At 39.0% G+C, this 12,953-nt stretch overlaps 2 protein-coding genes across 2 annotated transcripts; one reads left to right on the top strand and one right to left on the bottom strand.

Moving 5' to 3' along the window:
• Positions 1–800: 800 nt before the first annotated feature.
• LOC107084995 (putative protein MSS51 homolog, mitochondrial) lies at positions 801–8,359 on the top strand. The gene is made up of 6 exons (XM_015375093.1): positions 801–953; positions 1,918–2,067; positions 3,890–4,014; positions 4,093–4,656; positions 5,914–6,007; positions 7,962–8,359. The coding sequence occupies exons 1-6, from the start codon at positions 937–939 to the stop codon at positions 8,158–8,160; spliced, it is 1,149 nt and encodes a 382-aa protein (XP_015230579.1). The 5' UTR covers positions 801–936; the 3' UTR covers positions 8,161–8,359.
• A 247-nt stretch (positions 8,360–8,606) lies between these two features.
• LOC107085002 (myeloid-associated differentiation marker-like protein 2) lies at positions 8,607–9,478 on the bottom strand. The gene has a single exon (XM_015375101.1). It carries the CDS (start codon positions 9,447–9,449, stop codon positions 8,607–8,609), a length of 843 nt encoding a protein of 280 aa, XP_015230587.1. The 5' UTR covers positions 9,450–9,478.
• Positions 9,479–12,953: the final 3,475 nt, after the last annotated feature.

Below are 12,953 nucleotides of genomic sequence, written 5' to 3' on the forward strand. Positions count from 1 at the left end.
ATATATATAAAGAAATCTTAATAACAATGCAAATTGTGGTTGACAATAAAGTTGATTGATTGATTGAAATTATTATTTTGAGTTTTGCTGGTTGTATTTCCTTTTCTCTTCCTAATTCTTAACACAAATTTGTTTTTAATTCATGCTTCAGTTGCACTTCAAATGCTTAATATCCCAGATTAAAAATTGTCCTCCCCCTTAATGTCTGTTGTTTTGATCTATTGTTTGTATCTTGTGCTCTGTTGTAAAGTCCTGCTAGTGATTGGAGTCAGACGGCTTGTTTGTGTGAAGTCTAAAAACTGATCAGCTACATTCTTGTACATTTCAGATGTAAAAATGCATTCATGTCTATTTCTTTAATGCTCAATTTAAAACTTAATGTTTATTTGTATTCATGCAGTGAAAATCCAGGGCACATCACCAAGCTTTTTAATTTATTTTTTAATTAGGGAAAAATGTGCAGATGTGGATTGGAACTTTAGTTTGCTATAACTTTTATTATTGCTTAATTGTGTTTCCAGTTTTCACAGAGCAATGCTGACATCTGGTGGACAGAGAGAGTAAAGGCAAAGTGTCCAAATTAAGTTTGAGCACAATGGCTAAATGGATCCCATTGAATCAAAAAAACAGATAGTTTTTACTATTATAGAAAAGAAAGATATAAAATTAAAAGATTATAACAATTTCAAATTAACCGTGAGAAAAATAAGTTAACTTTTTGTGTCACAAAGGTTTGTTGTTTTTTTGCCAATCAGACGGAGAAGTTTCTTGTTCTCTTGCAGACGAGAAAGGTCTGGGTTTGTTAGACTTTTCCAGAAGCCTGGGAGCTGGTGCTATATCTGGCTCTGCAGCTGCCCTGGAGGGCCACTCATATGTCAAACCTGCAGGAGAAGCAGCTGAACAACACCAGTTTTACACTATTAACACAGCTTAAGAATGACTGAGACTAACAGGTAAGAGAGCATGTTTCACCCAGTTAATTTGCCTGCTACATGTTTGCTTTATTGCCCATTAGAAATGAAAAAATGATGGACTGCTTATGAGTATATGTGGCAACACTGCATTTAAATATCCTTTTCAGGTCGTGGAAGAACATCACACTCATTCTGTCTGTATTTATCTATTGTTCAGAGTTTCCCCTAAAAGTCTTATTGACCAAATATCATCAGCATTTAAACAGCTTATATACATCATGAACACATTTATTCTTTTTTTCCCTGTTTTATGGGGACTCTCATTGATTCCCATTTATCCATATGGCCTAACCCAGACAATCACATTACTTCTAACCATAACCAACATATGCCTAACGTTGTGCTGTGGCTGTTGTGGCTTTTGCATTAAGGTGACCCTTCAGGGCCTGTGAGAATTCACTCCTTAGACTTAAACCTAAACCCAAACCAAGGAAGAGGACTTTTCCCTATAAGGTGTGAACAATCCTCGTCAAGTAGTGTGAGTTGAGTTTAGGTTAATTTTAGGGTTAGGTATGTATTGGCAATGGATAGGGTAAGGGCAAGGGTCTGGGATAGGCAATAGAAATGAATAGAAGTAAGAGAAACTCCCCGAATGAATAATGTGTCACAGTATGTCTGTGTACTTGCTTTTTCCTACATGATGGGGAGAATTTTCTGTTAAAACGATACATCGTGGAGATCTTCCCCATGTCTCCTTAGGGGAAGTTACTTTTAGGCTGATGTGTCAGATTTTAGACTAAGGTGTGAATTGAGTTTTGATTAGGGTTAGGTACCTGTAAGGGTTAGGGTTAGGGAAAGGCTAAGGGTTATGCTGTAGAAATTGCCTTCAAATGAGTGGAAGTCAATAGAAAATCCCCACCGTAGTAGTGAGACCCAACAGGTGTGTGTAAGCGTGTGCGTAGGCTTTATATTTCTTACATGTGTTGTGCTTTTCTTCTTTCAGAACTGTCCAACAGACCACAGGTAAATCCACGGGCTTTCGCTCTCAGAAAGAGATGTTTGAGAAGTTAGAGGAATCTTTTAAAATCTGCGCCTTCTGTGAGAAGCGACCTGAGCAACTTTCAAAGTCACAGAGCTTGAAGCGCTGTGCCAGGTAAGATAATAAGATTCATTCTGCTATATTCAAAATGACTAATATGCCAAAAGTAAACCAAAACAACAGAAAGCTGGTTGGTCAGGATACATTTAGCATCAAATCCAGAATCTCTGCAGTGTCGCTTTTAGACAGTAAGCCTATGGTTCTGCTCAGGTGTTAAGAGAGCCTATTGTTGCTTTATATGCATTGTTAAGTCTGGTGTCTCATCATCTTCTTTTTGATAATACTCCATCGATCTTCTGTTGGGTTTAAGTCTGGACAGGTTGCTGGCCATCAAAGCAGAGCAAAACAAAAAGATTAAGCTTGTATCGTCACTTTTATCTTTGTGGGCCGGTGCCAAGTCCTGCTGGGGTTTAAATCAGCATCTCCATTAAGCTTGACAATAGAAGGAAGCATAAACTGCTGTGAAATCTTCCTGGCAGACAGTTTCTATGACTTCAAACTCAATGAAACACAGGGGACCAACACCTGCAGATCATCACTGATGGAGGAAACTTCATACTGAACCTGAAGAAACTTAATGGAGATTATGAGCTTTTCTATCACAGGTCCTTGATTTCTAAATAAAAATGTAGACTTTAATGGTAAAGTAACTGCGGACCATTTAGCGACAGTCCTGTTGGGTATTTTTTCTCTAGTCATGGGAAGAAGCTTGTGGTGTTGTCTCTGGTTAAAGTTAGGGTCGGTATTCCTTTTCAGAAACACTTTGTGTTATACTGAGTGAAATGTTCCTTCCGTCCTGAGAGTAGTCAATATCCTATGTATTTAGAAACATTTAAGTGCTGCAAGCCTCTAAAAACTCAAATCCCTACCTGTCTGTCCAAATTGGGGAAAAAAAGCAATCAGAGCCTTCATCTCTTAGACAACTTTTATTGTCATTTTGTATACACAAAGTTTAGACAAAATAAAATTTAATTTAGTACCACTTTCCAGACAGTAACTTAACTGTCTGTATCCCTCCTCTGCTTGCACGCTCAACAGGTTAGGTCAGTCCTGGAAATATTTACAACACTCTTTCGCCAGACTTGTGAGGTTAATTTTTCTAAAAATAACACGCAGAATGCTCAATAATATTATAGTTTACTTACGCTACAGGTGAATGAGACGAGGTAGTTTGGTTGGAGTCCAAAATGTATTGAAAGAAATGGCTGAGTCGACTTCCCTCTGCTTTGCAGAGTTCTGCTGTGAGATACCTGTACAAGTTTGCAAGAAGGCCGTAGCTTTGAATAGAAGGGGGGAGGGGGAGGGCCACTTTCAAAGCTTTTTATCTCTCCAATATTACCAACCCTAGCTATAAGAGGCAGCCTAAAACTCATTTGACACCATGTGTCCTCATTTCATCTCTGTGTGGTTGATATATATCTCCACCTGTTGTGAAATTCCCTCAAATTCTTAAAAATGCTTTACATCACAAATGTTTTTAAACCAAAGCTTTACCTTCCATGCAGCATTTCTGTAAATAGTTCCCTCTGTGATCAGCCAGCTTCCTTAGCAAAGATTTTGAAGCTTAGCCTCCTTGTTAAGAGTATTAATGCACTGAAAAAAAATAATGCAACCGCTTTTGACGTTTACTTAATCATATTTAGTTACTTTGACACAATTGTTTTATGTCCTACCCTGCTAACATGAAACAATGTTGTTAAAGTAACTAAATATAATTAAGTAAGTGCCAAAAATAGTTGCATTACTTTTTTCAGCGTGCTACATAATGCATGATATTCCCTTTTTTCATTTGGAACTCTGAATTTCTCTTTTTGATGCAATTTACTAAGATGCAGCTAGATGTCCATTTATCCATATTTATCCATTCTTTGGCCAGATGTCTAAATGTTTACTACTGCTGTAAAGACTGCCAGAAGGAGGACTGGTCCAAACACAAGAAGTTCTGCTCTCAACTGCATTTAGCTGCTATTGACAGAGTTGTGGAATGGCTTCTGTTCAAAGGTAAAAGAAAGACACGGTTGTTCCAGGTGTGAAAGTGTGAAAACAGCATCACCTCATTGTTTTTCCCTTTATCTCCAGGCGACCTTCCATTCCCAACAGAAAAGTGGTCAAAGCCCCAGTCAGAGATTAAAACATGGGACGACTGGCTTGCCATGCAAGGAGATCTCACTCCCCGTCTAGAGCCCTTTATCAGTGGAGCAAACATGAAGGATTTATGGACCATCGCCGGCAGGCCTCGGCCCAGTGATGATGATCTGAGGCAGTCTCTTTGGAGGGTCTGCAGCGAGTTCTTCTCCAGGCCTCTCACAATAGCCTGGGGGATGAGGCTGTTTGGTCTAAACCCCTGCTCCAAACCTCTCACCATCCACCTAGTGGGTGCAGGGCAAAATGAGACACTGGCAGCCAGGCTGACAGACTACGATGAGTTAAATAACATGTTCCCTGGACACCAGGGCATCGAGATAGTCATGGTAGGGCCAGAATTGGTTGACGGCCCCATCATGAGGCCTCCTCTCAGAGCCTTTGGTCCCAAGCAGAGGGTCTACATCAGCAGCTACAAAGGCCTCTACCATGAATTCTGGGAGGAGCTGGTGGAAAAAGAGGAGGCAGCCAAACCGGACCTGGTTGTTGGATTTAATCCAGGTGAGTAAATGATTTTCCTTGTACAGTGATAGGTTGAAATGTAGTACCACATACTGTACCTCTGGGTTACTGAAAGGTATGTTTGAAATTATTATACCTTAAACAGAAGTACTTGTTATTTCAAAAGTTATTCAGCATCATTTACTCCAAAGTTGAAGTAAAATGTTGAGATGTTTTCTACATGATTTTTTTGTGGATAAGTCTGAAAAAAAAAAAGTCTGAAAAGTGTGGTAAGCACTAATAATAACTTCAACTTTGCACACTTTTAGACCCACTCTGCATATTTGCAAACATAAAAGTTTTGCTATGAAAAAAAAAAAGTTTCAGATTAAATTGGATTTCATTGTGGACTTTGACTAGGCCTTTCTAACATATCCATTTATTTGATTTAAACCATGTAACTGTTGCTATGCTTGTTTGTTTGGGATGGTTGGGCTGGTAGAAGGTGACTTCCACACAGTCCCTAGACTTCAGAAAGCTCCAACAGGTTGCCTTCCAAGGTTGTCCTGTTTTTAGCTCCATTCATCTTCGCTTCAACTCAACCTGCTTTGCTGTCAACATAGAGAAAATAAATACCTACATCAAGTCATTGCCAGCACCATGTTAAGCTTGGGATTTTTTGCTCTTGAAGAATTTAAATCAGTCACAACAGAGTAACAGAGCTTGATACAAGAGCCACCAAATGTTTTAGATTTTTATTCCGCTAAATACTTTGAGAACCATCTTACTAGGGCTGAAACAATTAATTGGATTCATCATGATTAATTGATTAATTAAATAATCGCCAACTAATTTAGCAATAGATTAATCTTTGAGTGGAGTATAGAGAAAGTAAAACATGCCTTTAGCTGACAGAGCGACCCACTTAGAGCAGTAATTGTACCAAGATTGTAAAAAATAAATAAACATTTTGCATTTAAGATAAAGAAAAAATGTGCGTCTGTTCATATGCTTTATCCATTTTGAGTTTCATATGGTTTCATTTAGTAAAAAGTCTTCTTTAAAGAATCTTTGGCTATCTGATTACTGATCTAGTAATCAAAAAAATTATTGACAATTTAATTGATTTGTAAAATAATCGTCAATGGCAGCCCGACATCTAACCCTTTCCTTACACTTCACAACTATGCACTATGTTGTATTATCGTTCTTTGTTATACCGAGAGCTGTGAGAGAGTTTAAAGGAATTAAAGACCTTTCCAAAGTGGAATATGGGAAATTTGTACTTAATTGTTATTTCCTTGATTTTTTCCCAAGGTTTCGATGCGAGTCAAGGCCTTGACCAGGGTTGGCTTCCAACACTTCTGCTCCTCAGAGATTATGACATTCCCTCGATGTTCACAACTCTAAAGTAGGTATCACCAGTTTGGAGAAATCCAAATGGAAATTTCTTCCATGAATTTAAAATCAAATGCAATTAAATCAATCAATATCTAATTCAGTCACCATGCAACTTTTTTCAAATTGTTATCCCTATCTAAAGGAAATTATATTGAATTCTATTGAAATTTGCCACATGTAATTACTTTGAACATTGTAGATAAATATTAGCAATTACAAAAGAAAATATAAATTCAAACAAATTATTTGAAAATTTTTTAGTCACTTCGTATTATTCTCAAGGCTCTTTACAGAGACAACTCAATCAGATCATACAGTCACAAAGGGTTAAGTCTTTTCCCCCGTATAGAAACACATCTGATTGCATCGAGTCACTGAATGAGCACATGTTGACAGATATTCACTTGCCTCATTGAATCTATAGCAAGCCCTAACAGAAACACTCCGTTATAACAGTGAGAAACCTCCAGCAGAACCAGGCTCAGTGTGAACGGCCTTCTGCCAAGGCCGACTGGTGGTTCAATGAGACAGAAGTAGATATAAAAAAGGAACATTTTGTGTGTCTGCACTTATCCATAAATACCTTCTATGTTAGTAAAGGTCACCATAAACTAATTTTATAGCTGGCTTTGTCTTGGGAAGAAACAGCTAAGCTCTGAGCCAGTTTCCATGCCAAAATATATTAAAGTGTGCATACAGTTAGTCACAGTAAAGCATGAGTCCATAGCTACTGTATGTTCAGGAGAGAAATAAGACTGAGCACTGAAAAACAGGCCAAATCTTATCATCTATACTTAGAGAGGTTGATAGCAGCAGCCCAGTGATGTTCGTCCAGTATTGACCCACAGTCAAACAGAACCAGGCCAGATGAAGATACTTTGATGAGAAAAAAGCAGAGAGGACATACAGTTAGAGGTTGAACTAATAAAACTGAGAATTACAGAACACAGAGAGAGTGAAGTAGAATGAAGTATCGTGATCCCTATGTCCTCCAGCAGCCTAAGCCTGTAGGATATAGCTCATTTTAACCTGAACCAGAGGTGGGAGATGTGGTGCTATCAAGTCATCTATGTAATTTATTTGTTCTGCCCAGCCCCTGAAAAAGGTACGTAGATAAGCAGCCATTTAAAATAGCCCCTCCAAGTCAAACGGCAGCCCAATTGAAGCCCTCTTACCTCCAACTCCCAGAGAAATCTCCTCCAACTTCCAGCCACTGGAATCCCCATCTTGCATATTTTTTTCCCCCTGACTCTACCCTTTCACTGGATTGCAGGGTCTAGCCATGAGATGATGATTCTCTTTATATCTTAATGTTCACAAATCATGATAGAAAGAATATTACATCACAAATATTGATGTTTAAAAGGAACTGTAGGGGGCCAGCCAAGGGCCAATCAAGGAAAGCGCGGCAATTGTGAATGGCTACTACTATAAATCCAATCTGCACAATTTTATTCACTGTGGCTGGGCAGAACAAATACATGGAAACTTGTTAACTCCAAATCTCCCACCTCTGACCTGAACTGCCTGTTCTTAAAGATAAAGAGGAGTCTGCCTCATAGACTAAAACTGCTCACTCATTCCACAGTGGAAGAGCCTTATAACTGAAAGGTCTGCTTCCCATTCTACTTTTCGAAATTCTAGAACCACTGATAAACCTGTAGATTGAGAGCTGTTCTGAAGACATCACAGTATAAGTTAGTAGAGAAGAACACAAAAAAGACTTGCAGCTGTAATTGCAACAAAATAATTGATCCAGGTCTACTGATATAAATGAAGGCCAAAGAAAAGATCTAGAAATCCATGCATCCTCTTCTTTCCAGTCCACAGTTATGCTCTATTTTCTGTTGTTTTGTCTGTTGTAATGTGACATGTAACAAGGTTTAAAGAGAATTATTTTTTTGCAATGTTTTTTTTTAATAGCTTTTGTGTCACAGCTGCTAATAAATATCATCTTTCTGCAGTGAGACAGAGATGACATACTCTCTGCAAATCCTGTTAGAGCTGGAGATGGACATGAAAGGAAGTGGAGCCAACCCGTTTTCCTCTTTGAAGCCAGAAGTAGTGGGTTCAACTCCCAATAAGCCTCCTATCTACTGCAACTCACACTATTTCAGCTTTCAGGGTTTGCTAGAGACTGCAGACTTTGAGGAGCCAGAGTAGACCTCAAGGAGGCCTTCCTGAGTAACATTGGTCATTTTTCAAATGGATTTCCTATTAGTTTTCTATAACTAAAACACTTTTATGTCGTTTGTTTTTGGAGAGTTTATACCTGTTTAAACCTGTAGTTCCTGGAGTAAAGCGAAAGAAATTTGCATTTATAATCTCCTTTATATCATGTAAGAGAGGCTTTGTCAAATTTGAATATAACGTGTCTAAACCACAGCCTAGTTGGCAGAGACACATGAAATTATGCTGTTGTCAAATGTTAACTGATATTTAAGGCACCAGTAAAATCATTCAAATTAGAACTCCACAGTGTTTTTTGCTTTTATTCATCATCTAATGATATGAAAATCTCAGAGAAATTTCTGCTAGAAGGTGCTGCAAATGAGTGAATCTAGTATAACAAAGACATGTAGCATTGGTACATTTACGGTTTTACATTTCTACAGGGATTTTAAGGAAAAAAACGCATCTATAATGTAAAGAATGAGATTCAAAATGCTTCCAACAGTAACAGTATTCATATCTGCATATGCACATTTGATACAGGTGTAAGGGTTGTGCTTGGGGCGTTTGTACCCAAAAACTGTCCAAAGAATAACAGCAAGCAGATACAACACCACTGCCACAATGTTAAACACAAATTCAACCAAGCTCAGCTTGAATGTGAGCAGACACTGCAAAAGCTTGAGCAGATTGAGAACTAAGATGACTACAGTGACCAGAAGGCAAACTCCAAAAATAATGGCGCATAAAGTCATCCCAAATGGCTTATAGAACCACTCCCCTCTCACAAAATGGTCCGTGGCAGCAGTGAGAATTATGCAGGCGACAAAAGCCTCCGATATGCGTAGAGTTCCTCTCAGGCTGGTCATGTAACCGCTGGGGAGCTTCATCTTCTGCATGATAGCGTCAATCAGAAAGCACACAGTAGCAGCGAATGAGAAGATGAGACACAGAATGTCTGCGATACAGGTGAGGCAGACGAAAACACAGAGAAAGGCCCCCGTGGCGGAGACGATCATGATGCTACACACCCCGGTCAGCCCAAAGGTAAGATCAGCCCAGTTTGGAAGGAAGGCAGCCAGAAGGATGTGCAACTTTTTGCTCTCCACCACGGCCAGGACCAGGGGCACAATAATGCAGAACACCCAGACAAACTCGCACCAAACGCCCCATGGGACGACCATCCTCCCTTTGCAGATGACAATGATGAAAGCAACAGCGCTGAAAATTATTTCCAGGAGGCGTAAAATTCCCTGAAAGCCTGAGAATGGGCCCCACATGCTGCTTGGATTAGGGTTCTCAGATCCGGAAAGCTTGGGGGATGCTGCAGTTATTCTGTTTCTGCTCGGACTGCAGCTGGACAACTAAGTTCACCATATAAAATAAAAGTCACCACACTCCAACACCCCAGCTTCATCTGCTTAGTATTCAAATTTTCAAAGTTAGTTCCCAGTGTGTATTTATGAAAATGACCAAACAGGCCCTGACCATTGTTGTAAAAAGAGTATATAGATGTCTGGAAACAGAGATATCACCCTCATTTTAAATGGACGCAAAGCACCTGCAGACCAGATAGCATTTGACCTCGTTTGACATTTTTTCATTCGATTTTCACCTTTAATCAATCTGCATCAAACTTTAATCAGTATAACTCCTTTCCTCCATTTGTGTTTTAATTTCCTACTTTCTTCATATTTATGATGCAGCGGGTTTCCATTCCACACAGTGGATTACCTCCCCTTCCCTTTGTTTTTTATGGAAAAAGGAAACCATTCTACTAAATTAACAATTTTCTTTTACTTTCTTTAATTAACTTTCTTCCTTAAAGAAAATAATCCTGACTTCTCCCCTTTAGCACTTTTACAATTTACTCTTGCTTCACATAAAAGAAGCCCCTTGCCTAGTTCTGCAACAATCTTATCAACAATCCCACATTTTAATCATCACTGTAAGAAACAAAGACAAAGGTATCTTACGTTAGGTTATCTCTTGTAACTGTTTTTTTTTATACAGTAGTGCTATGGGAGCAGTCCCAGGCTCATTTACATACAATCTAGAATTCAAACCATGTTGAAACAACTTGGATTTACTTCATCCTGAAGTTACAATAACAAAAAATCTTTAGAAATATTCATTGAAAATAAACAATGGAGGGCACTAGTGAGCATTACATGGATTAGACGCTTTTCTGCGGGTCGCTGTCAAACCCTCACCAAAAATGTATCTTGCTGTGATGACCAGAAAACAGAAGACCTAGAATTCAACCGATACAATGAGAAACGTTTAAACAGTTTATTGACATATTAAACTTTCTCAGTTCAGGAGAGATTCACCAGAGTCAGCGACCGGAACCTCTGGAGGATAAGACAGTTGAGTGACCAGGGAGAAAGACAGGGCATTGTTTCTGAGGTTAAATTCTGGTTTACTAACCTCAGAATTTGGGGAAAAACTTTGATAGTTCCTGACAAAGCCGGTTGGTCTGTGGCGCTACTGGTCAACCTTGAAGGATTGCTGAATCTGTCCAGGTAGGTTTGGAGCAACCCTTCTTTGACAGTTATTAATCCAGGGGAATGCACTGGGTCAGACCCGTGAGAGCAATAATAGGGACAAAGATCCAAGGGACAAACCAGAATATGGAATCTGAGAGCCGGTCCAGTTAGAGCCAGGTGATCAGAGATCCAGAGACAATCCAGGGGGGAATCCGAGAGAGAGGTCAGGGCACAGAAATCAGGTCAGAGATCTAAAAACACACTTTAGCCGCTTTCCCACTGAAAACCCGGGTTTTTCAAAACCGGGTTATCTCGCTAACAATCAGCTTTTGGCTATTTTCCCCATCCCAGCCATGTCTGACCCCCTGCTGGCAAGCTGCGTGGCTACTGTCCCCCACCACTGCGTGTCTAATGACGGCATGATGCTGGGTGAGCGTTGATGATGTCACCAATAATAATGTTTATTATTATTTGCTCTTTTATCTGTCCCAATCCCTCTTACCAGTGATGTGTTGTGTTAACCGAATCTAAACAGAGTTGTTTCGGCTTGCTAGATCAGAAGAGTCTGGCCTGGCGTGTTGACATCTGCATGTTGCGTTCAATGGTGTCATATAACTTAGCAGGTCAACCCGGGTCTGGTGTTCCAACCGCATGCCGATCGAAGCCGAGGCAATTTTAACGTGGGTCGCTTGCCAAGTCCACTGACTTGCCAAGTCCACTGACGGACAGATTGTTACCGGGTTCAAACAGGTTTTTCAGCCTTTGGGAAAGGGGTATATGACAGGTCCGATAGGGTTCAGGCAGACTCAAAGAATCAGGAGGCGGAATCAGGTCAAAATCAGACAGGCAGAAAGAAAGGCAACAGGAACGCTACACTAAACTCACAGATGGCTCGTAATAATCTGGCACTAGTGATAGTCCAAGAGCTGGTTTAGGATCAGGTGAATCTGATGTAGGTGTGTTGAATGATAATCAAACCAGCACTAGTGCCAGTAATCATGACACTTACGTCTCTAAAATATAACAATGGGCAACCCTAAAGCTAGAGGGAAAACTGAACCCAGATTATCTTGCTGAAGAAATCGATACAACAACTTCACTTGTTGAGGAAGAGGACGGCGCTGGTAACCAAGCTGAGCTTTTCATAGATGCTACCACCAGCACCAGCAAAGCAAGCTCACGGATCTGGAGTGAAGCAAAGGAGAGAGAAGCTGATCAAGCAATCAAGATCAGCTGTGGCAAATTTAAGGAGGCGAATGACACAATTTTGGTGAAGTTGGTAACATTTGATCGCCTCCTCGCCTGCAAATAAAGTTGAAAAATTTGCTTTGCAAATCCACTCAGGGACTAAATGTGGCTGTGAGCTACAGGGAAGGAACGCAGTGTAGACAAGCTTTTTTATAACTGTAAAGGGAGGATATAGAGAAAATAATGTTTCCAAAGGATGAAGTGGGAATTTTTTTAGAGGATTTAAAGTGGATTTAAAAAGCTGTTTTAATTTTGCCTTACAAGCACTTGTTGTGCAACTTTAATATATTTATTGTCCCAGTAGAGATGTAAATATCTTATTTAATCAGATATTATTCGGACTGTCATATATTGTTTATGAACACGCCCTACTGGCTGTCTTTTAGAACGACAAATGAAAGTGTGAAACAAGCTCAGTTCATGGTCAAACAGATAATTATGCACATACATGGGATAAATTCACCCCAACTTCAGTTCAAAATATAAGAGTTTATTAACAAAAATAATTCAGCTTCAAGTAAAACATATTTCAGTTAAACACTCTTGACTAAAAACTAGTGAAACTCATCTCAATTAAGCTACTATATACAAAGAGGAAAGAAAAACATGATTAAAAACCATAGTCAATGAGATGATAAGATGATAGTGTTTTAGAACTAAAATATATTTTGAAGAAGTAGGGATGTGATCAAATTAGGTTTTAAATAATTTAGAGTAATTTGAATGTGTTCAAATCAATTCACAAAAGAAACTCTAAGAGGTGAATAAAACATTATTTAGCCAAATAAGATTTTGTTAAATTATTTGCTTAATCGGGACCCTATAACCTTTAGTTAATTGATTCTTTACCTTCTTTGAATGAGCTAGTAGCTAACAAATGTGATAATTCCCCTTAAATGACTTTTGGTAATAATTTGGCCGGTTACACGTCTGCGCTGTTGTTTATAAAGCTAAACAAGCTTCATTTCATTAAGAGTTTAAACACTAATATGTTCTAATGCATTGTATATATATATATATATATATATATATATATATATATATATA

This window comes from Cyprinodon variegatus, unplaced genomic scaffold, assembly GCF_000732505.1.
Source record: "Cyprinodon variegatus isolate N-32 unplaced genomic scaffold, C_variegatus-1.0 Scaffold113, whole genome shotgun sequence".
NCBI classification, from domain to species: Eukaryota; Metazoa; Chordata; class Actinopteri; order Cyprinodontiformes; family Cyprinodontidae; genus Cyprinodon; species Cyprinodon variegatus.